Source organism: Nothoprocta perdicaria, unplaced genomic scaffold (assembly GCF_003342845.1).
Source record: "Nothoprocta perdicaria isolate Ctin4 unplaced genomic scaffold, notPer1 scaffold_28, whole genome shotgun sequence".
NCBI classification, from domain to species: domain Eukaryota; kingdom Metazoa; phylum Chordata; class Aves; order Tinamiformes; family Tinamidae; genus Nothoprocta; species Nothoprocta perdicaria.
Window position 1 is genome coordinate 2,978,781 of NW_020455510.1, and position 23,194 is coordinate 3,001,974.

A 23,194-nucleotide genomic window follows, 5' to 3' on the forward strand; every position below is an offset into this window, starting at 1 on the left:
ACTTGTAAGCCCTGATTTGTAGTTGTTAGGGCTCTGTGATGCAGACCAGGTCTCCTCCTGCAGTGACCCCTTCCAAAGAGTTCTCTGGTGGCAGCAGCCGGGTCAATCACAACTCCTGTGCTCTGTCCCTATCTTTCCAAGTTGTTAGTACAGAAAACACACTCAGTTATGTTCGTGGGAAGGGGTAGTATTGTGCTGAAGTGTATGCGACTGACTTGTTTTAGCATACTGCTAGAAAATCGATTAAAAAATTAAATCAATTAAAAAATGATATTGAAAGTAGAGATGTTGCCTGTTCATGAATAAGTCCAAATGCTGACAAAACTGACAGAAGTAATGAGATGTTCTTCTCTGATCTCCCTAACAAACATGCCTTACTSCTGCAGATGGATGGATGTATGCATTGCATATTAGCATAAATCCTTGTTAGATGTAAACATGTAAATAATGTAAAGCACAAAATACTGGTATTTGATTTCATGGGAATAGRAGGAAAATGCAAACCATTTTTCTCCTTGAAGTTCAGAATACTAAGTGTAAATATTAACCCCAAATTTTAGCTGTAGTTTATGATCAGGCCAGTCTGGAGTGGGTTTTTTTGTTTGGTTTTAAACTSTGTCTTAATGGCCTTAATGACCCTATGGCTTAATCTTGGGGATGGCAATGTTGTGCTATTTTGTTATAGCCTGATATGCTCATTGCAGTACCTGCATGTCAGTGCAGGGCATTTACTCTGGAAAAGCCTGTACCACTTCATTTTCCTATGCTTGTTGTAAACTGTCTAAAACTAAAAACAGATCAAAAAATAGAGGAAAAAGAAGAGGACCTGGTGAATTAATGATAAAGCTGTTTTCCATACAATGGCACACATTCATTTAAAATAAAAATGGTGGTAATTACATACTGGCCATACATAGTAGTATTTCTCTTTGTGAAAGGAAATTGCATTGACACTTGCAAGTTTTGCAGATTGAATATCCTCTTTAAAGATRCACTGAGCAAGAAACAGGCATTTTTATTTTTCAGAAAATCTAAGAATGGATGAAGACTTTAAGACAAAAACACTTGACTCTACTCTTCAAAGTCCATCAGAGACATTGCTTTCTATTCAACTGTTAAATTTTAAAACAAATTTGTTGGAGGCAATAGAAGAACTACGTATAAGAAGGGTAAATATGTTTATTTTCAGTATTTTTTGTCTAATTTCTCTCTCCTTTATAGGATCATAGAAAATCCTTTTCAAGTGTTTATTAACKTAGTAAGTTTCATATAATACTTTAATCTTCCAAACTGCGTGATTTTTAAAAAATATTGCCTTAGTGTTTGTGTTAGAAATTCTCTGGGCAGCAGAAAGAACATGGTTGAGTGGGAGCCATGAATTTGGCTATCTTAAACTTATCAAAAAATTATCRTATTTGGTTACCGAATATTGCCTAAAAACTATATTTAAATTTTTATACACTATTATAACCATTTTGTATCTGCAAGAATGAACTTGCATATGGGAAAAAAGATGGTCCAAGTCATTTTTAGTTRTATATATGTACAAATGCTATCTTATTTTTCATGTAGATTTTCTGAAACATTGCTGCTTTGAAAAGCAGAAGGATATAGGTATTTGATTTGGACCTGTTCCAAAGATGCTGGTTTTATCTTTGAAGTAATAAAATACATGTCGTGAATTTGGACAGAAGTCAGAGGTTATAATCCTCGTGATAAAAGCTACCAAGGTCTCTTGAATGTATTTCACCGCAGTGGTAGTGTTTAGTCTGGTCAAACTCCTTTGGAATTGAAAAGTAAAATCTGAATGATTCCACTAGCCTGAAATTCTTAACTTTAACTTCATTTTATAATGTTAATCTATTTGGTCAATGCCCAAGATGTTTAAATTAATGGAGAGGACTTTAAGCTTAATCTTTGGGTTTTTTCTCTTTTGTCTCTACGGTGCTGCGAGAGTCAGTGACTAGTTTGGTACAGATTTTCTCAGAAGGATGAGCCATTTTTTGGCTAAAGTTGTTTTTAGTTTTAAAATTTATAGTCTGCTCAGACTATAGTAAGTTTATAGTCTGCTCTAAGTGAAAGGTAGTGCTTAGATGACATACTCCAGCTTAAACCATCTTATCCAACAAATGAGAGTGAAAAGCAGAGCAGAAGGTCTGCAGTTTTCTCTCATYTTCCTCTTTCCTTTCCTAGTTGCTCATGAAGTTCATAGCAGATTGATAGCCCAATGGAGGCAGCATAGTGAAGGATGGTGAATTCTGCTCTCAATTTTATTTTTGACCTGTGCATTAACTGAGATGAAATATTCTACCTCTGTGTGGAAAAACAGAATTCAGTAAGCTGGAACTGTACTGACTTGCAGTTATTGGCAGCTCTCATACTTCTATATGCCATTATATACTGTATAACAGAATGGTATTCCTTGTGCCAAAGGAGGATGTAAAAGTAGCAGGTTGTATGAGGACCAGTCACTAAACAGGGAGGTGCCGTGTTTGATTTGTCAGGGAAATTCATACTGTGCTCACAGCACAGGAATGTGGGGATCTCCCAGCTTCCGGAGCCGGTTTCATGGAGTGGAAAGGAATGTGCTAGACGCTCCCATCGTTTTGCTCCAATGTGTTTCACTTTGTTCCTTTGACTCTAGTCTCCTTCCCTGTCCCTAGTGCTTTTCATTTTCCTATTTTACCTATTTGCTTGTGTGTCTTCTATTCCTACATCTGTTCTTGTGTAACTTAGACACCTATTTTGTACTTACTTTTATGCTACATGACAAAACGATCAGTCATGGAGAAAAAAAAGGGCAAGAATTTCATTTTTTTCCTTCACTTTTTTCAAAGGAGGCACATCCTGGAATCTGTAGCCTGTTGTCGTGACACGTATTTTTGCTCTCTCAGTACCTCATCTTGAGCTTTCTCTGTCAACTGTCTGGAGAAGCTCTAGCTCACCCTTGTTCTGCTGAGCTCTGTGCTCTTTTCAACTAGATTTGCATGAGTTTATTGCAGTTCTTTATCGTTCTTTACAACTTTGGCTATCCTAATCTGATTTCTATAGCAGCACATTGGCTTTTTTCCAGATTTCCTTAGAGGGAGGATGTATAAGCTCCTCCTGATTTGCTTTTCTTCTTCATTCATGCCCAAAATAAAAAAATGGTGTTTGAGGTATTAAGTGAAGAGCAATAACTTATTTTCCAGGAGAAGCAAAGTAGGATTGCACTTGAACTCATATTAAAATATCAATGTACTTGTCAGTTATGCTCATAAAGCCTTTCCTAGAATGAAAATAACATAAGTGTTATGATACAGCAAAAAACTACACCTTACTGGCAGGATGTTGTGCAGGAGCAGTACCAGTAGTCTTATAACTGGATTTTTTTTGACCATGTGTAAATTAAGTTACTTTTTAGCAAGAAAAAAAGCTGAAAATAATAATAATAAAAAGTATTCTAAGATAAAAGAATAATCAAAATCAAAGTTTCTCAATCTGGTAATGTAGAGCTATACAACACTGTTTAAGACAGTAAGTGGTATGTTGGCTTATAACTTATGCTCTAGCATATAATCTAGTAAATAATGTGAAATTTGGTTAGGAGCATGTTACTTGGTAAGAAGAGAGTTGTGTCAAATGTAGGGGGTTAAAGGAATATGTCAAAATAGATTGTTTTTATTTAAATATAAATCTGAGACAGTTTGCAAAGGTAAAGAGGTAGTGTCTCTGCTTGTGTGAAGGAGCTGACAATGTGCTTCTGAATAAGGAATGCTTTTGAGTATGAATTCCAAAGACATGGTTATTCAAAGTTTTGATTAACTGTCTTAGGATGCTTTGGGGGTTTTAAGAGCTGTCAGGAGCTAAAGTTAGAATAAAGCTGTTATATAACAGAGTTTTTTTATTTTCTCAATGCTTGTCCTGGGAACAAAGCTTAAGAAGATCCATACAGTCTGCTAAAAGTGATACTTGATTGCTTAACTTTATGAGGTTTGTTCTAATTGTATTAGGAGATGATTGGAAACTGTATTTTGTGAGTACTATTTGATTGAGCTGCATGAGAAACTGAATGTGCAATTTCGTAGGAGGTAAATTATGAGTTTGAAAAAGATAATAAAAGTACCTAGCAGCAGTTTTGGCTGCCTGGACGTGAGCCAGCTGTACTCTGTTCCTAAATCTGTTCAGGGTCAGGAATCGAGGGGGCTTGACCAATCCACAGCCCATCTTGTAAAACTACAGCCTGAAGCAAACACTTTAAAGAAGGCTTGACACTTTCTAAAGGTTATAACGAGTAAATAAACCATCAAATTACTCCTCTTTTATTGTTATGGTAGTCTTTTTATAAAAAAAAAAAACACTTAAATTCGTGTAGTCCTAAGGCATCTAATAAAAAATAGATGCTCTTAAGGTTTTTTGTTCTTTGATATCGCCTCAAAGTTGTGTATAATATTTTGCTGCTAAGTATAATAATGCTTTTGTTGTATTAAACAGCTGTAGGAACTTTAAAGATATGCTTCCTAGAACTTTTTAAAGCCTTCAGTTCAAAATGGGCAAATTATAAATGTCCCTTGAAAGAAGTAAAAAAGATAGATAAGGCTGATAATTGTTAGCCATTTCACAAGAGAACATTTTTAATCATTTAATTGTCATTCTCACTTGCTGGCATTTATTGTGTTTACTTTTTTCTCAGTAGTTACGTGAATAGACCTTTTYTCGCAGTTTCCAGATTTTCCGTTAGGATTCGGATTCAAGCAGATTTGGGAGTAAAGTTGAAGGAGTGTTGTTCATTCACTCAATTCTGATGCTCTTTAGTACTTAAGTAGTCATTAAAAATCTAATGCAGTTTTCAAATTTGTGTTATTGTGTTTATTCAGTTAAATGTAAAGCCATTGACATAGATATGATAATTGCTAATTATCTTAATTGTCTTAATTGTCTTAATTTTATATGCTATTTCTTAAAATGACATCTAAATTTAAAAGCAAATACTAACAAATTTGGAYGTGTATGTTGTTTTTCAGTGATGTCATGCAATTTTAAAATTTCCTCAAACATTCTAAAATGAATACTGTGCATGTTTATTACAAGTTGTCTGCCAGTTTCATTTTTAATAAAATATTTTGGTTTTGTTAAACCCCTTGTACACTAAAGACGTGGTTGCGTGGGGTATCTGTTGTATTTAGGTAAGTCTCACCCATTTGAATAGAAGTATGTCAAGGTTTTGTAATGTTAGTGTTCTCTACATTGCTCTACTTTGAAGAATTACATTATTTCCACTCTATTTCATGATAYTTGCTTGTCTTAACAGAAATCAAACTTTTCTATTCCATTTCTATGAGGTCAGAATTGGGCTGCATATGCTAAGCTCTTTTCATATTTGTTGTTTTATGCTCAGAAGCTTCTATTTCCTTTCTGATGCTAGCCTGCTGTTGAAGTTTGTATAAATACTCTTAGCCTGTGGGTTTTGGCTTAACAAATACGCCAAAGTAATTGAGTTTATAAAGAAAAGCATAGGCAATTTTGATTATATATTCTAAAGAAATASAGCAACGGTGATGTGTTTGATTTGCGTTTCAAAATGTATGCTTCAAAATATTTAGTCTCTTCTACAGTTGTATCATGTAGGTTCATATTAGAAAAACAAAAGCTAAATTTTTGATAATTCTCTGGTTGGATTTTAATTTTCCATGTATGCTCAATATTTTATATTTGAAGCTCACACAGATTTTGAGGCATACTTTTAGGCCCAGGAAGCAACTTTTGAAATACCCTCCTGTGGACAAAAGTGTGTTATTTCTGTCCACACGTGCCTCTAAATTTCCTGTTAATCAAGGAAGTTAATCAAGTTTATTCTGCATATTTTTTGGTTGGAAAGCAGTTGTTCACATCTGGAGCCTTTGCTTCCTTTTACTCTTCTGGGTACTGAATTGTAAAGGAATAAAAGTATGAATACATAAATTGTGCTGATATCCAATTTGCAGGTACTGGTCTCATGTAAATGTGTCACTTTTTTAACTAGGAAACAGAGATTCATTATGAAGATCAGATAAGTAAAATTGTTGTTGAGAAACAGGAACTCGAATGGCAGAAGGTTGGTAACTTTTTTATGTGGCTTTAGTATTCATTATGATATGGATTGTGATGTATAACAATATAGATTATAAGTTGGTATAATCCTTAAATTTATTAGTGATGTGATAGAAGTTAGTTTATTGCCTAGTCATTACTTTTTGTAACTTGTATATGGGTTTTGGATATTGCAGTATGCTAAAAATCTATCTAACAAGAGAAAAATATCTCAATTTAACATGACTGGAAATCTTTAGTCAGAACACATGTAGAACCTGAAGCAATCAGGCAAATAGGGCATTTAGTTTGAAATGAGGCATTCTGAATCAAAAATGTGGAGGACACTAAACAGCAGCTAGTTCACACTTGGCTTTGGCTGGGGCTAACACCAGCACAGYTGCACGAACAACAACCTTGTCATGTTTAGGGTGGAGGGGACATTCTGAATCAATTTTAGACAGCAAGTTGCAGGTAATTCACACCCTAAAGTTGTTCACTTTAATTGATCAGAATTAAGCTTTTAGTAAAATGAATCTAATRTTAACTTTTTGGGCTAGGACTTCTTAGGTTATGCTGTCATAGAAAATCCATTCCTTTTGCAAAAACTGTCAAACCTCTAACCCTGTCACTAGGTCACAGGATAAAAGGCTTCACACTATGTTTTACGATCACAGAAAAAACAATAACTTCTCCTTGATCTTGAAATTTTTAACATCTCGRTAGTAAAGAAAGACTATTTCTTCTTGGAGTTCATCCTAACCATCTTAAATTAATAATCCTAACTCTATGCTTTTATTTTCTGAAAGATATATATGTGCACACAAAAACAGGAAACATCTTATATTTGTAGAAGCAACAGTGCTTTTAACTTAACCCTTTTTTGCTTTTCTTAATCTAGCATTGTGGTCTTTCTCAATAATGAAGATTCAAAGGAAATGATTTCTATCTGAGACCTTAACAACAATTTAATTTCCTATTAATAAAAATGTGGCTTCGAGTTGGATGAACTATTTTTTTCTATACTTTGCATTTAACCTTAGCACATGTAAACCTAAAATAATGAGTTTCAGATTTTAGTAACTTCATGTAAGCACATACATAGMGCTGTGCAACTTGAAAGGAACAAGCTAATAAGAGTTTCCAGTTTTGGTGAGCCAAGCAAGATAAAAATGCTAAGTGTGACATTTAAACTGAACTTGTGATCTAATGCTTTTTGAATGTGCAATCCCACTGGCCTCAGTGGGATCAGTAAGTTCTCATCTTGAGTTTAAAAAATATCTGATGTGTTCTCCTTCATAGATTCCTTTCAACCAAGATTTCTCTGATTTTGTATGCACTATTTCACTGAAAATCTGGTGAACTAATTTCAGATAGGGTCATGATTTAAGCCAAGTCTCTGATTTAATACCATCCGCATGACTTTAGATGCACATTTGTCTTCATCTTATTAATTTCGTTGCTGATGTGCAAAAATGCTAGATTGGGGAAACAGAATGAGTGGAGAGAATACTTATATAAATGTAGTAAGTATATTTACTATAACATCACAATATTGCTATGTAGCTGAAGACACATCTATATTTTGAGACAGCTCAATGGCAGACTCTTTGTGTAATATTCACTAGTGTCCAGAACTTCAAAAGCTGATTTGATGAAGATATATTTCATATGACATGACTTTAAGTAAATCTTGAGTGTACCATCGGGATACTTGGAGATCTTACACTGCCAATTTATGGAGAGCACTATCGGAGACTATTATCATATGGAACRAAGACAAAATTGTACATCTAACATTTAACATCTAATCTATATCTAGTATCATTTATAAATAAGAGTGTAGCTATGCAGCAGAATGAYTAAAAATGTTACACTTTATATTTTCTCCCTGCCTTCAGCTCTTTCAGGAAGTATTTTAAATGACTAGAATTCAACTGAAAACAGAATAACAAATTATTAATAGGTTGTATTTTTGAAGTTGAGATGAGAATTAAAGTTCTATTTAATTCTGGAGCTGTATCAGGTTWCTGTCTTTAGATGGGAAGGGTATTGTATCGCTTCTGCAGGTTGGCAGAACAGGTGACTGTTTTGGAGATGCCAGCAACAGCCAATCTGAATTCCAGATTATAAATATTATTYCAAATTATAAATTAAGAGGGAAACTGCTACTAGAAAGATGATTGCCAGTTAACAAACGTCTCTCTAGKCTTCAGTCTTAGTTACTTAGTTGATTACATCTTTTTAGAAACAAATCRTTTTGTTTAAACACTATATGCAAATTTTGTACCACAAATGTGATTTACAAGATGCTCCTGTTGTTTTCTATGAGCAGGAAACTCTGCAGCATCAGACAGATACGTTGCATCAACAAAACAAAGAAGCTGTGGCAGTCTTTAAAAAACAGGTAGCAAAATAAGGGTATTCAGGTTTGACGTGGCATTTTACAATGGCAGCAGTTGATGTTAAATTACTTTTGTGTTTCATATATTGTACCATAAAACAAATCATAAAATGATATAATATATAGATCAAATAAGTAACTGTCTCCCTTGGAATCATCTCTTTTGCTACTAATTTCTAAGCACAGAGTTCTTGCGGAAGATACTGATGCTTTTATTCTGTTCTTTTTTTTCCCCTCTTTTTTCTTAAGATAACATGTTTTGTGCAAATTTAGCCTCATAACCTGTGGTAAAAGATCTATTATATAGAAATTTAATACTTTAAAGTGTGTTTCAGTCTATAAAATCTATAAATTGTGCTTTTATCTGTAATATGTAATCAACAAATGATATATGAGTGTTGAAAGAGCTTGCAGAGAGCAGTCATGGAAGCTGAGATGGTTCTTGCAAGTGGTGATGAAGGATTTTATTGCTGATGCTGCATCAGCATTTGYAGCATCACACAAAACAATTAGCAAGTGATGAAGTTTTCCTGTCTATCTTGAGGAAAGGAAGTAACTTGATTTGGAAGACTGCTCTTGGTATAGATCTATAGTCAAAAAAGAAACTATGCAGGGCAATGTAACTATTAATGTCTTCTCAAGCTGTGCGAATAAAACGAATCTGATGTGTTGATTTGTTTTAACTCTTTTATGACAATTAAGTTGCAGGYAAAGGTGTTTGCCATGGAAGAAGAAAAGGTACTGTTTGTAACACTTATTATTTGTCACCCAGTGAAGCACATAAAGAAGTTATAATGCTGTATAGCTTACTGGAGATGAACTAAATATATTGCACTCGTATTTTTCTTATTTTTCTTGCTTTGGCAAAGATATTTGTTTATAAAATAGTATTATAATTACTGTGAACTGTAATTGTTTATGACTTATATAATACTGTTTGAGACTTGTGAGTCATTTTAAAATCTACTAATGCTAAAATGATTGGAGAATAAATGGGGTTTTTTTTTTTTGATAGTTCTCTATTGAAGCTCTGCAAAGTTGCACTTCACTTTAGGGTTTTGGAATGTTGTCACAGCTTTTTTCACATACTAGTTAACAAAAGTAGAAATTATAACAGGCTTAGCAAAACCAGCAATTTTGAGTAGGCCCTGTGTATCGGTTTAACTGAGCTGGTTTCATGAGGAGCCTAACTGAACTGAAGTACCATGTTCTAAAGTCTGGATCTCTTAAGTATGGTTTAGTTTTATTTTTTTAACGACCTGAGTTTCTGTATCAGGCTGAGCTGCYGATTGCTGTCCTGAATACAGGATGTGCAGAGGTTGTAGCAGAGGTGTTTTGAACCACAAGGCAAGCCACTGACTGGCTCCGTGTGCCTTCTCTTGATTCTCTCAGATTTCTGATGGATTCTTAAGTAAGAGTGAATGCTTTGTGCATCATAAAAATTCAGAGTAACTTACTGAACACTTAAATGAAACTGCTCCTTAGTGTTGATTTAAAGTATTGATGTAAAATGATTTGCTGCATTTATTACATCTAGTGAAGATTTATTTGTGAAAATGTGAAGTTTGTTCTCAAAACATCCAGCCTGTCTATACTGCTCTCCCTATGAGTCCTTGCTTGGATTTTTTAATGATTGATATTGATTAGATATTGATTCAGAGTTATTTTTTCCCTTTCTCCTTTTAACCTCTAGAGGCTTCCACTGAATCCAATAGTACATTCAGTACTTTGTATAAAGTAACAAAAAGGGAGGTGAGGGGAGGAAATGTTATGTTTTAGGGAAGAGTTTGAAAATAAAGGACAGATTTTGCTCCAATTTACATTTATATATATTTTTTGTGGCTCATCGTGGCTGTTCAAAAGTTTGCACAGCTCATAATTTTGGGAAGAAAACAGCATGAATAGCCAAACTTTTTTTCCTAGATTATTTCCTATTGTTTCTGCTTTTTGTTTTGCTATCTGAATTTCTTACCTGATCTAATTCCGTTCGAGTTTTTTACTTTCATATATTTTTATATAATTATATATATACACACTGTCACACCAACACGGTTGTGTATGTATATGCACAAATCTATGTGTATATTTAGTAATTTAAATGACTTGAATATCTTTCCAGCTTAAAAATAGAGGAAAATAATTCCTTGAAAGTCCTGTAACAGTAGATAAGAAAATGGATTTACTCAATATAATTTGTATAGTATTTAATATCCTTGTCCTAGACTTAAATAAATCCAGCTTTTGTCAGTTTTTCTCCTCCGGAAATGGAAAGTCTAAAATTTACTGTGCAATTTTAACTGTTGAAAATAATTATGTTTTGCTTTTGTTGACAGGGAAAATATCAACTTGCTATAGAAACAAAAGAAAAAGAAATTGATGGACTGAAGGAAGCATTAAAAGCATTACAGGTAAACCRTTCTTATTGTGGAGCTTTATGTGTAAGGCAGATGTCATGGTTTGAATTTTCACTGGTGAGAAAATAGTTGTTTTTTTAAGAGAGCAGTTAAGACCTTCTAATTTCACCTTTTCTAGTATATGTGTACCTTGCCTACACCATTGGATTTCTCTTCTAATCTTCAGGACTCAGTAGTTCTAATATATCCCTTTAGCTAAAGTTTCTTCCCTTTAAAGAACTGTAGAGTTTGTGAAAGTCTAGATCAAGTGTGAAATGGGATTGTTTTTCTTCATTTCCACGGTCTTCCTTTTCCTTTGTTTCTTTCTCTGGATTTAAAGACATTCCTTGCCATGCCTGGAAACTCTAGTTGTAGACTCCTAAATAAGCAAATATTCACATGGACCTTAAAAGCTACCCATGTTTTATATTATTTTTCTTGATTGTTTCCCAAGAAGGTTTCTGTATTTTTCACTTAATCTGTGGCTTGCAAATGCCTGTTTGTCTATCAAAACAAAATTCTGTGGGATAAACCCATAGTTTACTCTGGTGACAGTGGGTGCTRTTTCTGTATGGGGTTTTCTTGCATTTCTTGCATGACACTGGAGAACCATTTAACAGTATTTGAAATGAATGAAAATCCCCAGTTTATACTTTTCAAGAGTACCAGTTGGGATGGCAACTTGCAGACATCCTTTCATCAGAGTTTTATATTATAAATATCAGTCATGCAAAAGCATGGAAAATGGTTATAAAAGTCTTTAAAACCCCCCATTCCAAATAACTCTCTAGAAGTTGGTTTGCCATCAGGGAATAAATCTGAACATTTGAACACTGAGCATGAACATTAAAAGTTAAATTTATATGGAGTATAATAAAAGAATTAGTGTAAACATTAATTTGAAAATAGTATTACTGTGTTGGATTAGAATAAATGGAAAAAAAATGTATGAGAATACCAACAGAATGTGCATGCTGCCTTCAGAAAAATGTACTTACAGTTTAATAGCTTTTTTGTTTTACAGATTTCGAAATACACTTTACAGAAGAAATTGAATGAAATGGTAAGAAATTAATAACAAATAATGGRTTTTATGACAATAGAATGTCAGCTTAGAGTGTAATGCAAATACTAACCAAATGCAACCTTAAATGATGAGTGGTCGTTATTTCAAATAATCCAATGAGGTGGCATATCTTCTGAATCTTAAAACAACCCAGAAAATCCCAACTGTCAAATACAGTATTTTTGTCTTTTATACTCTGATAGCTGCTGTTTATCAAAAAGATATTTTTTTCTCCAAAATTGATGTAGTTCTTAATTGGTACTTCTTTCATTTGATAGATTAGTGAAGATTTTTTTATAGGATGTTCTATGAATAATGGAATTATATTGCCTTTACAATTATAGATTGTAATGTATTCATCCTTAAGAAGCAACAGAGAGAGCTAATGGGAATTTCTTTTTTATAAGCTTATTTTTGAGAAAGGCTGTAATATTTCCTTTTTATCCTTTCCCCTACTCTCTGCAGAGTTAGTTCTTAACATCAGTTCCCCTAAACAGTTTAGATTTCATTCGGTACCTCTTCCTCCCTTTGACACTGAGAATAAATTTATACAGAGTGACAGCTTAGCCACTCTGAACCCTGTTGTCTGTTTTAGGAAGTGAGAGTGAGCTGCAGAAACACRGCTAAGCTTGATTGAATCAATGCTGTGAAAATTCTGCTGCTGCTCAACTGGAAAGAATAAAGATAATATTGTCAGACCATTATAAACTGTGATTTTAATTAAGAAGCTCAAAAAACTAGAGTCCAGTTTAGCTTTAAGTACCATGGCATTTGTACTGAAAGTCATCTTCAACGCTACAGTGGTTTTACACAAAATATGGTGAAATTGAATAATGTGCCCTCTGACCTGGGAGATAAGGCTACAAGTTAAAGATCAAAGGCAACATAAAATGTGTTTTGTCTTACTTCACTTTTTAACTTGCATTTGTTGTTAAAATATGTCTAATCTAAAACATGTCTAAATTAAATCATAGAGCTTAGAATTTTGTGTAGTCCCTATTAATAATTTGCAAGTATTTTTTTCCATTTGAAAAATATTTAAAGTTGAAACACTTGATATAAATTAGAAATATGTGTGTACTAAAGTAGATTACCTTATATTTATCAATTTTGAAATAATTTAGTGTTATAATATTTTGAAAACTCTGGGTTACTGTGACGTTGCATGATATAGTTATTTAAAATGGTACTAAATGGGGAAAGCATATTAGAAAATTTTTTTAGAGGTAGTACCACTAAATTTAGCACCTATGACATGGCCATATTTGTACTGGATGCTCTGATAGATGATGAAAACAAAAGAATGAAGAATTTAGAAGCTAATTCTTTAGCCTTGTGCAACAGCAGCAGCTTAATACAGTTTTAGGCTGGGTCATATTCTACAGACTTGAGTATCTGCRCTGAGATCAAAGGTGTGTTTCAGAGATCAAAATAGTTTTCCATTTAAGTAGTAGTAGCCAGCATACTCCTTTAGTTAAATATGCAAAAGTAAAATGGAGGAAATTGCAATTTGTGCATTTATTTGAGAATCATTTCTATTCCAATTTTAAACTTGTCAAAGAGAGATTGGACTTTGCTCTGGCTGGTGTCTTGAGAGCAGGCAAACGTACAGTTTTGTTTCCTTGGTGCCTTGGAAACCCYGCTGGTCGCTGTAGCAGCCTTGTGTGTGCTCGGGAGCTCGGTATGCCCCGCCGCAGTAGCGCTTCCCTGCGGCTTTGTTCATTTCGTTTCTGTTCTTTGAATCTAACATTTGCAATGCTCATATACCACATCTGCCTCTTTTACCAGTTATAATAGCTGAAATAAGTTTTCAAGAGGTATGAAATAGAATTTTTCATTTATACTGAAAAATTCTATGAAAGCAGTGAAGGATTGCTTGTTCCTCTGTTGTCCTCTCGTTTCCATTATGAAAGTCCTGGCAACCTGGCTGTGTGTGTGCCAACCCTTGCACAGTCTGCRGCCGTAGGAGGATGCCTGTTACTGAGCTGGCTGTGGGGCAGAACAGCAGGGGAAGTGACTTCCATGTTGCCTCYCTTTCTTGCTACTGAGGTAGAGGAGTTGGAGGAAAAGAGTCTTGGCAAAGTCCTTGTTTCCTTGGGAGGTGATACTGTGTAGAGAATGCTCTGAATGTATAAATAAAAACTCATATAAAGTAGAAATATAATWTTTCATCTGTTCGGGCATTCCCCTGTCAACCTGCATCATCTAATCCTGGGCATGTCTGAAAATGCAAGAAAGTGTTTCTCTTTTGTGTTCCTTTTGTGCTTGCAGTACATACACTTTAGCACCATGGTGTACTTTTAAAGCTTAAGAATAAGTCTCAGAAGAAGACTGAGGCTGGTGTTGGTTATTTCAGAGGCAGAAACTCAGATGGTCCAAAAGAGTGATTTTTTGGAGCGCAAAGTCTGTGTAGTCAGTGGGGAGGGCACTGGCATCTACAGGATAGTATTCACAGCATCTGTCTTGGTATGCATAAAATAGGTGGGGTGAATACCTGTGTGAACATGTAATAATCAGTATAGTTTCACTTGCTGATTGTATTTATGTTGCTAAATTAATATTCCTTGGGAGTTTTGTTGCAAGTGACATGAAATGGCCTGGGTCCATTAAAATCTGCTCCTCTTCAAAAGAAGGAAACTGCATTCAGATATTCCRGGTGGTTCTTGGTAGCAAGTCTCCTGACTTGTGTCCAGGATCCATCTATGAGTGCTGGCTAACCTAGGCAGAACTTGCCATGGATGTTACAATAAAGCTGAGTGGAGAGTAAGGGCACTCCCTAGGGGATTCCCTGCCACAGTTTAGTTCTGTGAAATGGATGYATCTAACAAATGAAAAATGAATCTGTAGAAAATGTTATGTCATTCTAAAATTGGTTCGTTCTTAACAAGACTTTAATTCTCTTTTCACTTTTTTTTTTTTGGAATTTACTTGTAATTATTTTATATTTTTCAGCAATTCAGTGTGAATGAAGTGATACAGTATAGGTTAAAGCTAGTGATCTTGAGGGGGGAAATGGTGAGATGTGTTCCAAACACAGTGGGAACAGTTCTTCTATTTGGAAAGTTTACAATTGGCAGCTTTGTGTATAGTTGTTGCTGATCTTGCCTGAGGTCTCGGTGCCGTAACAAACCCTTTGTGTCGCTGACACTTTCTTCTCCCAATTACCACCTTCTGCTTCACTGCATTGTTTCAAGTGGTGACTCAATTTCCAGAATATTTTTCAGATACGAGCAATTCCTTCCAGTCACCTACCTGACCCTGAACTATTTCCCTGATCTAGTTCCACCAAGAAATCCTTGTGCCTCAACAAACCATATGGCCACAATCAGTTCCACTTCCCATCCCAGCTTATCTTTATTACTGGTGAAGGGCAGCGCAATAATTCCTTTCCTTGCGGTATCAGACACAAGGAAGGAGAAGCAAGACTCTGCGGGTCTTGCTCCAGGGTCATTCCCTCCCTATCCTGCAGTGCGGTATCTATCTCCTGGTGTTTCTTTATTGTGTTCCATGAAAGAATGCTTTAGGATTTCTTCCATGTGAGCAGAAGAAGTATGTCACAAGGCCAACCAAACTGGTTTTGTTTTACTCTGCACTAAGCCTGATGTATGGCTTGCTGTCAAAAATCATACTTGGGCAAGAGGTAAACTTGGGCCACCCCTGACAGGAGTTTTGAGGACATATCGGGCCATTCCTCCTCTCCTTGGAGAGAGTCCTGGAGCAAAAGCAAAGCATATTTCACTTTTCTAGTGAGAAAGGGGGATGCTGGTGTGCTTAAGAAATAAGTTAGAAGAAAAATGCATATAAAAATAAAAAAAAGAACAGGTTTTGTCACGATTCAAGTCTCATTAGTGGCATTTGCTTGTTCATCAATAGCTAGATTACATGTATGAATGATTATGACCTATGACAGTGATATAAGTTTTGCATTTTTTTGACTTTAAAAGCCACATCATAGCATTAGTTAAACACAGTTCTTCAACACTTTGCTTACAATTAGGGAAAAAGAGCAAGTATATGAAAATTCATTGCTTATGTTGCTGGCAGTGATCCTGTAAGTGGTGTTGCTTCTTTACTAGTGCTTCCATTATGACTTTTCATTTGCTGTAATGTGTTTAATTTCATACCTTATAAAACATGAAAAATTTGTATTGTATATCCTGTTTTGCTAGTCTTATGTTGGCCRTTTCTTTTGATTACTGTGAGCTTTTATTATCCTCTGATGCTTGGACATGCATTGCATTTGTTCCTGTATGAGAAGGGAGCTTTACAGAAGCCAGGCTGAGSCAGGTTGCGCCACGTGTAACTGTTGAATTTGCACACAGAAATCASTTTGGCCCAATTCATTTTAATTGCTTGGTTCTACTGAAGATTAGAAATAGATTACATGTCTGAGAGATCAACATTTTTGTGAGGGGTTAAATTAACCATTCTTCTTAAAGGAAATTAATGTAAAAAAATGAGTAGCACAGGTAAAGCTATCATGAAAAGAACAACAACAACAACAACAAAAAAAAAGAATAAAGAACAGGAAAGGGGCCTGGTGTACAGGAATAAAAAGATACCAAAAAAGTGATGTATATTGAATATAGTTTCATGTGAATATGTGATTTTTTAAAAATTCCTCTCAAAACAATAGTTATTGGTAAAATTAATGTGAATTACATCAATTTTAGTGAATTATATGAATTTTAATAAATTACACTSTTCCTTGCAACAAGATAATATTTGAGCTAAGAAATTAACAGAGGTAGTGTTAGGCTTTTACAAGAGTAATTGCAAAACTGCAAATACATAATTTTAAAATAGAACTGAATTAATCATATTTCACATCATTATAACTGCTTGTTGATACTGCAGTGGAAGTCATAGTTGTTCATTAAAATATTACTTGCATATTCTGTGAAGTGTGTGGTATTAATCTGTATTTAACTTAAAGTGCAGGTTGCTCTTTAGAAGTAGTAAAGGTGCTTCTGTTCTTAGCAAGCGCGTTGAAACTATTTTCTCTGGGTGTCTCAAGTATTTTGATTTTTCTCCTAAATGCCCTTACCCTGTGTAATATTTAAAAATCACAAAATGGTTGAGGTTGGCGGGGACCTGTGGAGATCATCTAATCTAGTCTAATTCCCTTGCTCAAAGCAAGGTGTAGGGCCGTGTCGGGTTGGGTTTTGTGCATCTCCAAGGTTGAAGACCCTTCCATAGGCTGTACTGGTGTCTGGCCAGTCTCCCAGTATTAAAATCAAACACTTATGCTTAAAACTTATAAGTTAAACGCATATTTAAACTTACATTAAGGAAACTTATGTAACACAAWTTCCTGTGTTACAGTTTGTGCCCTTTCCCTCTCCTGCTGTCACTGGATWCCACTGAGAGGAGTCTTTACTCCCCTATCATCAGATATTTATATACTTTGTTGGGATCCCTCTGGATCTTCTCCAGGCAAAGCAATCCCAGCTCCCTCTGCCTCCTCTYATATGACAGGTGCTCCAATCCCTTAATCATCTCTGTTTTGAACAGCACTGAGTTGAAAACAGTATCTGGCTCCAGTCGGAACAGCTGTTGGGGATGGGAGGGGGTGTTAAGCTGCATGGATATCCTGCATCGAAGGAGCGAGTGTGCAGTGCTGCACTGAGGCACTGTTAGTATGCTAGGCTCTGTTCCCAATACACTGGCAGACCAAATGTGTGCCACACAGGCCATGTTGTAAGAAGCTGAAGTCAAGACTTGGAAAAAAACATAGTGTAATCACGGATACATTTACAGAAATGCATAAGGGACAGCATATGAGACTATTGGAAGTACTTTTTTGATTATCTATCCAATAGGTGAAAATCTTTCAAAATGAGATGCCATCTAGAACTGACCATCAAATATGAAAGATATTCTGGGAATGGTTTTGTGTTTTTTATGCTATTCGGATAAGCATTTGGAGAGTTCAGTTATACCTGCTAGTTTGTATCAATAAGCAGATGCTTTGTTTCTGTTCCAAACAGGATCAAAAATTACAGATGCACTTAACATCAAAAGGGGAGCATCATAAGAAACTAAATGAAGTTGAGAAGTGTTACRCTACTATTGCACATCAGTTTGGAGTTGTAAAAGGGGCTCATGGAAAACTGGAGCACAGTGGTATGTACGTCTTCAGTGTCCTCTGACACTTATTTTTTGCTTTATTTCTCTTCAATGCTGAGTTGAAGTCACTTGACAATTCAAAAATAGTAGCTGTCAGTGCTACCTGAGAAATATGTCAACTGACTGTTTCTATATCTGAGTAGTAGTGAGTGCATTCATCATCCATCCACACAAAAAATTACAATAGCTCAAATGAGGGGGTAGAAGAAATATAMTGGAAAATATAATAGAAGATCTAAAGAATTTTGTGTCTAAGCTAACTTTGACTAAAAAAAGGTAGAAAGCATTAATGAAATTTCATTTGTTGTACAGTAATAGAATATCTAAAAACAAGCTCAGTAAAGGAGGCTGTATTAATAACTTGATTCGGTTACCTATGTTACCTAACTTAGATTTGTAATGTCCAAATACCTTATTTAGTTCTATACTTTATCCTCTTTTGTGTGTTACAACTTAAAATTATTTGAAAATCTACTAACATATGCAATGATTCCATAATCATTCATCTTCACTTTAGATAGTGATATATAGATATATAATGTGTGATTTAATCTGTAAAGCAATAAAGCTAATGCATCATGTAAAGAAAGTATCACCCACCCRAAAATTTGAGAGCAAAATCTGTTTAACATTATTTACACATGCACTTTTATAAAAATATATAAAAAAGGGACTTCTGCTCATTGATTTGTAAGCTCATAGGAAATGTCCCTATAGGTTATGTTAATTTCCAAGAAAGGAAGAAGGGATTGTTCAAAAAAATCTTTTCCAAGGTTCAGAAGTCTTTTTTTTTTTTTTTTCTGCCTGAAACCAGCTAGCTTTTATAGTCTCAATAAATCAGTAAAAGAGACATTTGTGATATTTTGGTACTGTGAGTTATTTTTTTGTATTCAAACTTTTGAAAATAATGTCCAGTATTAAGAAAAAAAAGTGGTGGCTTGTGTGGTGGCTTTTAGTATTCTTGGAATGATTTAACAGGAATGATATTTTCAATTTAATTTCTCTTTTTGTATTTTCATGTAGATGTTAGTGTGTTGTATGTTGTATGCACATTGCAGTTGTGAATCTACATTCAATATGTGTTGACTCTTTAATTTTTATTTATAGTACAGGAAGCAATACAACTCAATAAGAAATTGATGGCAGTAAATAAAAGACAAGACACAGAAATAATTAATTTGAAGGAAGTAAGTATGGTATGTGATTATAGAAGCATAGATGGGATTTTTTGGGACCTCTACCTTTTAGTGTAGTATTAATACAAATATATATATACAGTAGAACTCTTTTTTTTCCTAATAATGTGAATGAYGAAAATGGTCTTATGCTCCCTTTTCATGTGGGAATATTTCAGGTAAACACCCATCAATAGTGGGTAGCTCTGAAGATTTTCTGGAATCTAGGAATTCTTATGTATCTTTACAACTTTCTGTTTTTTTCTTTTTAAAAAGGAATTCTAATTTATGTATTACTAGAAGGGATAATGATCTAAAATACAGAGTTTTTACCATGATATATTTTGAATATACAAATTCAAGAGTTTGAGAGATGTTTAAGTACTGCAATAAATTTGATGATTGCGGTTAAAGAAACCAAGTCTCAGAATTCTCTGAAGGGAAGTTACTGGTGAGGTATGAACAGAAAAATGTTTAAGAATTGTGTTCATGATTATATTTGAGGATAATAAATATGGGCAAGATAAACCAATAATGATTTGTGTATTCCGGTAATCAAACATATTACTTGATCCCTTTTTTCAGCTGTAATATTGATTTTGTAAGGTTGTGGGTGATAAATTTTCAATAAAGTACTGTTAGATAAGCAGAAGAAGGGGCCAGCTGAAACTTAATCTGACTTCCTCAGTTCACCAGGAAATGCCTTTATCCTGTCTGTGTGAATTACTTACTGGATGTTTAGTATTTGTCTGTCTCGTTATGAGTATGTGTGGAAAGCTCAATTGGGATTTAATTCCTTACCCTTTTAGCAGTCATGAGGTGCTGCAAAACTTGACTGTGGGAATGCCTTACGCTGCAGCAAGAGTGGGGTTTTGTTTATTTGTAAACACTATGTTATAAATAAAATTCTATGTAAGAAAGGAAAAATGTTTGTCATTCTAACTGTAGAATTTCTGTGAAAATAGTTACAAGATAAGCATTGCAATAGGAATGATAGTCCATTTTTTTTCCAGCAACAATTTTTCCAGTTCAACAGTTTTTGTTGTTTCTGGTAAGTTGTGTAATGGGGCAGTGCAGCCCTTATGCAGAGCTGCTTGGTTAAGATGACTTCTATTTGCTATGGCTGCAGACCAGTCTTTTGTATCACTTCTTAAGTAATGAGAAAAGACCTGCTTGCATCCCATAAGGAATGTCCAGAGCCAATTTAATATCCTTACAGATGTCCTGTACTTAGTACAATTGTTGCAAAAATGATCTCAAGGCTCCTGCTTCTCCCATGTTAGGGAATGTATCAATTGTAGAGCTGAGAGAACATATAAGAGATGCAAATCAATTGGAAAACTCTGATGTTTAGAAGAGTTTGAAAGCAAGATTATTAGGTTCTTTTTGCTCCTTATAAAACTCAAAGAAGTCTCTGTATCTGCAGCACAAGTTGGGTTAACTTACAAAGCAGGTTATGTCCTTGATCTTGGAGAGCAGACTGACCTCTACCAGATCTAGCAACTTGTAGCTGCAAACTTTTTTCTCTGTAGGTGTTGGTCTCCCAGTTGGAGTAGGAATGGCTATCCTTGGTACTAAAATCTTTGGCTGTCAAGCTCTTATCACAGTCCTTACTTTGATAAGGGTGATTTCATACTTTTGTTCTTAATGGGGAATATGAAGTTAGTGAATTCTGTCTATGAATGCTAAATTGCAGTAAGCCAATCTCCAAACCTGATGAAATTACAAGTATATGATGGGGGTGTTCAGAGTGCATGGCAGCTGAACCTGGGTTAAACAGAGGTCTATTCTTTGCAGGATTTGTCTTTAGGGATTTGTAGAAAGAAATATTATAGAAAGAGGATGTGGTTTGTTCTTGACATGGCCTCCTTACAAGTCTAGTTATGATAGCCTGGCTTAACAGACTCTCTAGCATAATATCATTTTCAGTAAGGTTTATTTTAGGATTTGAGCTTTTACATATTAGATAGGATAGGATTTTTTTTCATGCACTGTAAAATGCTTGACTTGAAGTCTGGCCAAGAAAAACACAATGAAACAAGCTTTTAAAGAACAACTATGCAGACTGAGGCCTGAGACTATACCGGAGAGTAGCACCAATCTAGCAAGAGAGAAGAAGGAAAAAATATATATATATATATATATTGTAATTTTGGTTCCCTTAAAGTTTGTGTAAGCTACTGGCAGCGTCTTGGAAAGCAGATACATCTGCCTGTCTTGGTGGCTGTTTCTAGTCCTGGACTACCACTCTGTGCTGGCACACACAGTTGTGTGGTTCAGAGGGAGAGWGGAGGAGAATTTTGTATTGATCAAAATTAAATTTGAATAGAAAGGAAGTGAGTTTTAGCTTAGATCGACGGGCAAAAGGAGAAGGACTGTTTCTTTCAGGGACACTCATGATGTATGCTGCCTTGAAGTATTTCTATAGCATGTCCCTGAGTGTTGGCTGCTATCAACATCAAACAAATAGCTCTAAAGTCTTAGCTAGCCTTTTTTAGCATTTCTCTGCAAAGTTATCAAATTATTTTCCAGTTTCCATTTAATTTATAAGGTTGTATGTACCCCCACTGTTTATTAATGGCAGAAAGCTGACAGAAGAGAAGCAGAAACTTGGACTGAAAATTTATTGACTTAAGAGAAACAAGCAAATAAGTATATTTTTATAAATGTTTTTACACATTCATAAAACATGTTCTTACCACCAGCTAGCACTTACTACAGAAAACTTTCCTGTTATTTTTGATTTGTGTTGGTTCTTTCTATTCATTTTGTTGCCTGTTTGTTTATCTTCTGACAATTTTGGGAGACAACCACAGCTGGGACTGCTAGCTGATGGATTATACATGTCCACCTGCTATATGTAAGGAAAAAGTCTTCTACTTCGTGGGCATGATACAATATAAATAGTAAGATATTTCTACATGGTACAAAGCTCTGACTTTTGTAAAATATGTAATATCCATCCATACATATGTAGTATCTGTATAGTATCTATTTACTCCTATGGATGTAAGATCCATAGGAGGCTCCTGCACCTGCTCATATAGCAAACAGAGTTTATTAACTGTCTACTCCATACCATAAATCAATAGAGGATTGGCACTATGTGTGTGTTCACCTCTATCAAGTCAAACTGCTTGCACCTTCTTCTACCTAAATGTAGGAGCTCTCTTCGTTTCTTTTACTAGAGGAATCTAGTACAATTAGGATAACTATTATGGTTTTTTTATTGCAAAGATGGGAAAAGCCCAGTGAGAAGTGGATACTGTGGATCTACAATGTTGTTTGAATTGTTTAATTGACTCAGAGATTATATGTAGTTCCARCTTGGTAATTTGAGATTTATTTATGGCTGAAATATTTGAGAAATCACGTTAGTAGAAGTGATTGATTTGGAAGTAGTATCTATATTTGTGCTTGCTGTGTAACTTTGTATTTGTGAATTTCAGTTACAACATAATCTTCCTTTCTCTTCTGTACTGCTATATGATTTTGTCCAGAACAGTTAAACCACTGGTCCGTGATAAGAYGGAATTCCAGTTTTGTGAAGAAAAGTTAAACAGACCAAACTTAGTTGTTAGATAAAACTATTACCATTCTGAATGCGTGGTTCACCACTATGGCATCATGAAGAATTCTTGATGCTATCTGTGAGCAGCATTCATAACCTCTGCTATTTGTCTGAGTAAACGTCAGAGCGCTCAAGGAGAGAGCGATATTAAACAGACTACCTCGTACCAGAATGGGAGGGGTAAGGGAGAAAAGGGCACAATATTTATGACTCCAGGAACTATAAGTTGTAATTTAATGAGATCAAAGCGTTTGCTGTTTATTCACTGCACTAGGATCTTAGAATAAACTGGTTAGGAAACAGATACCAAAAAGAAGCAGGATATTTAAGAGATTATAAAGGCTATAAAATCAAAAGCATATTTTAAATGAAGAATCATGTTGTATAAGTCTCTAGTATAAAATTAAT

The 23,194-nt window shown here is 34.8% G+C and overlaps 1 protein-coding gene across 1 annotated transcript in view; it reads left to right on the forward strand.

The window, feature by feature from the left end:
* Window positions 1–1,032: 1,032 nt before the first annotated feature.
* The window catches only part of CCDC73 (coiled-coil domain containing 73), a 41,516-nt gene continuing 19,354 nt past the window's right edge, over window positions 1,033–23,194 (forward strand). The window contains exons 1-8 of the mRNA XM_026041096.1: window positions 1,033–1,169; window positions 6,002–6,073; window positions 8,384–8,455; window positions 9,155–9,190; window positions 10,786–10,860; window positions 11,870–11,908; window positions 17,902–18,037; window positions 19,148–19,227. Of these exons, the coding sequence (XP_025896881.1) occupies window positions 1,038–1,169; window positions 6,002–6,073; window positions 8,384–8,455; window positions 9,155–9,190; window positions 10,786–10,860; window positions 11,870–11,908; window positions 17,902–18,037; window positions 19,148–19,227 (642 nt within the window). The 5' untranslated portion in view covers window positions 1,033–1,037. The remainder of the gene's footprint in view (window positions 1,170–6,001; window positions 6,074–8,383; window positions 8,456–9,154; window positions 9,191–10,785; window positions 10,861–11,869; window positions 11,909–17,901; window positions 18,038–19,147; window positions 19,228–23,194) is intronic.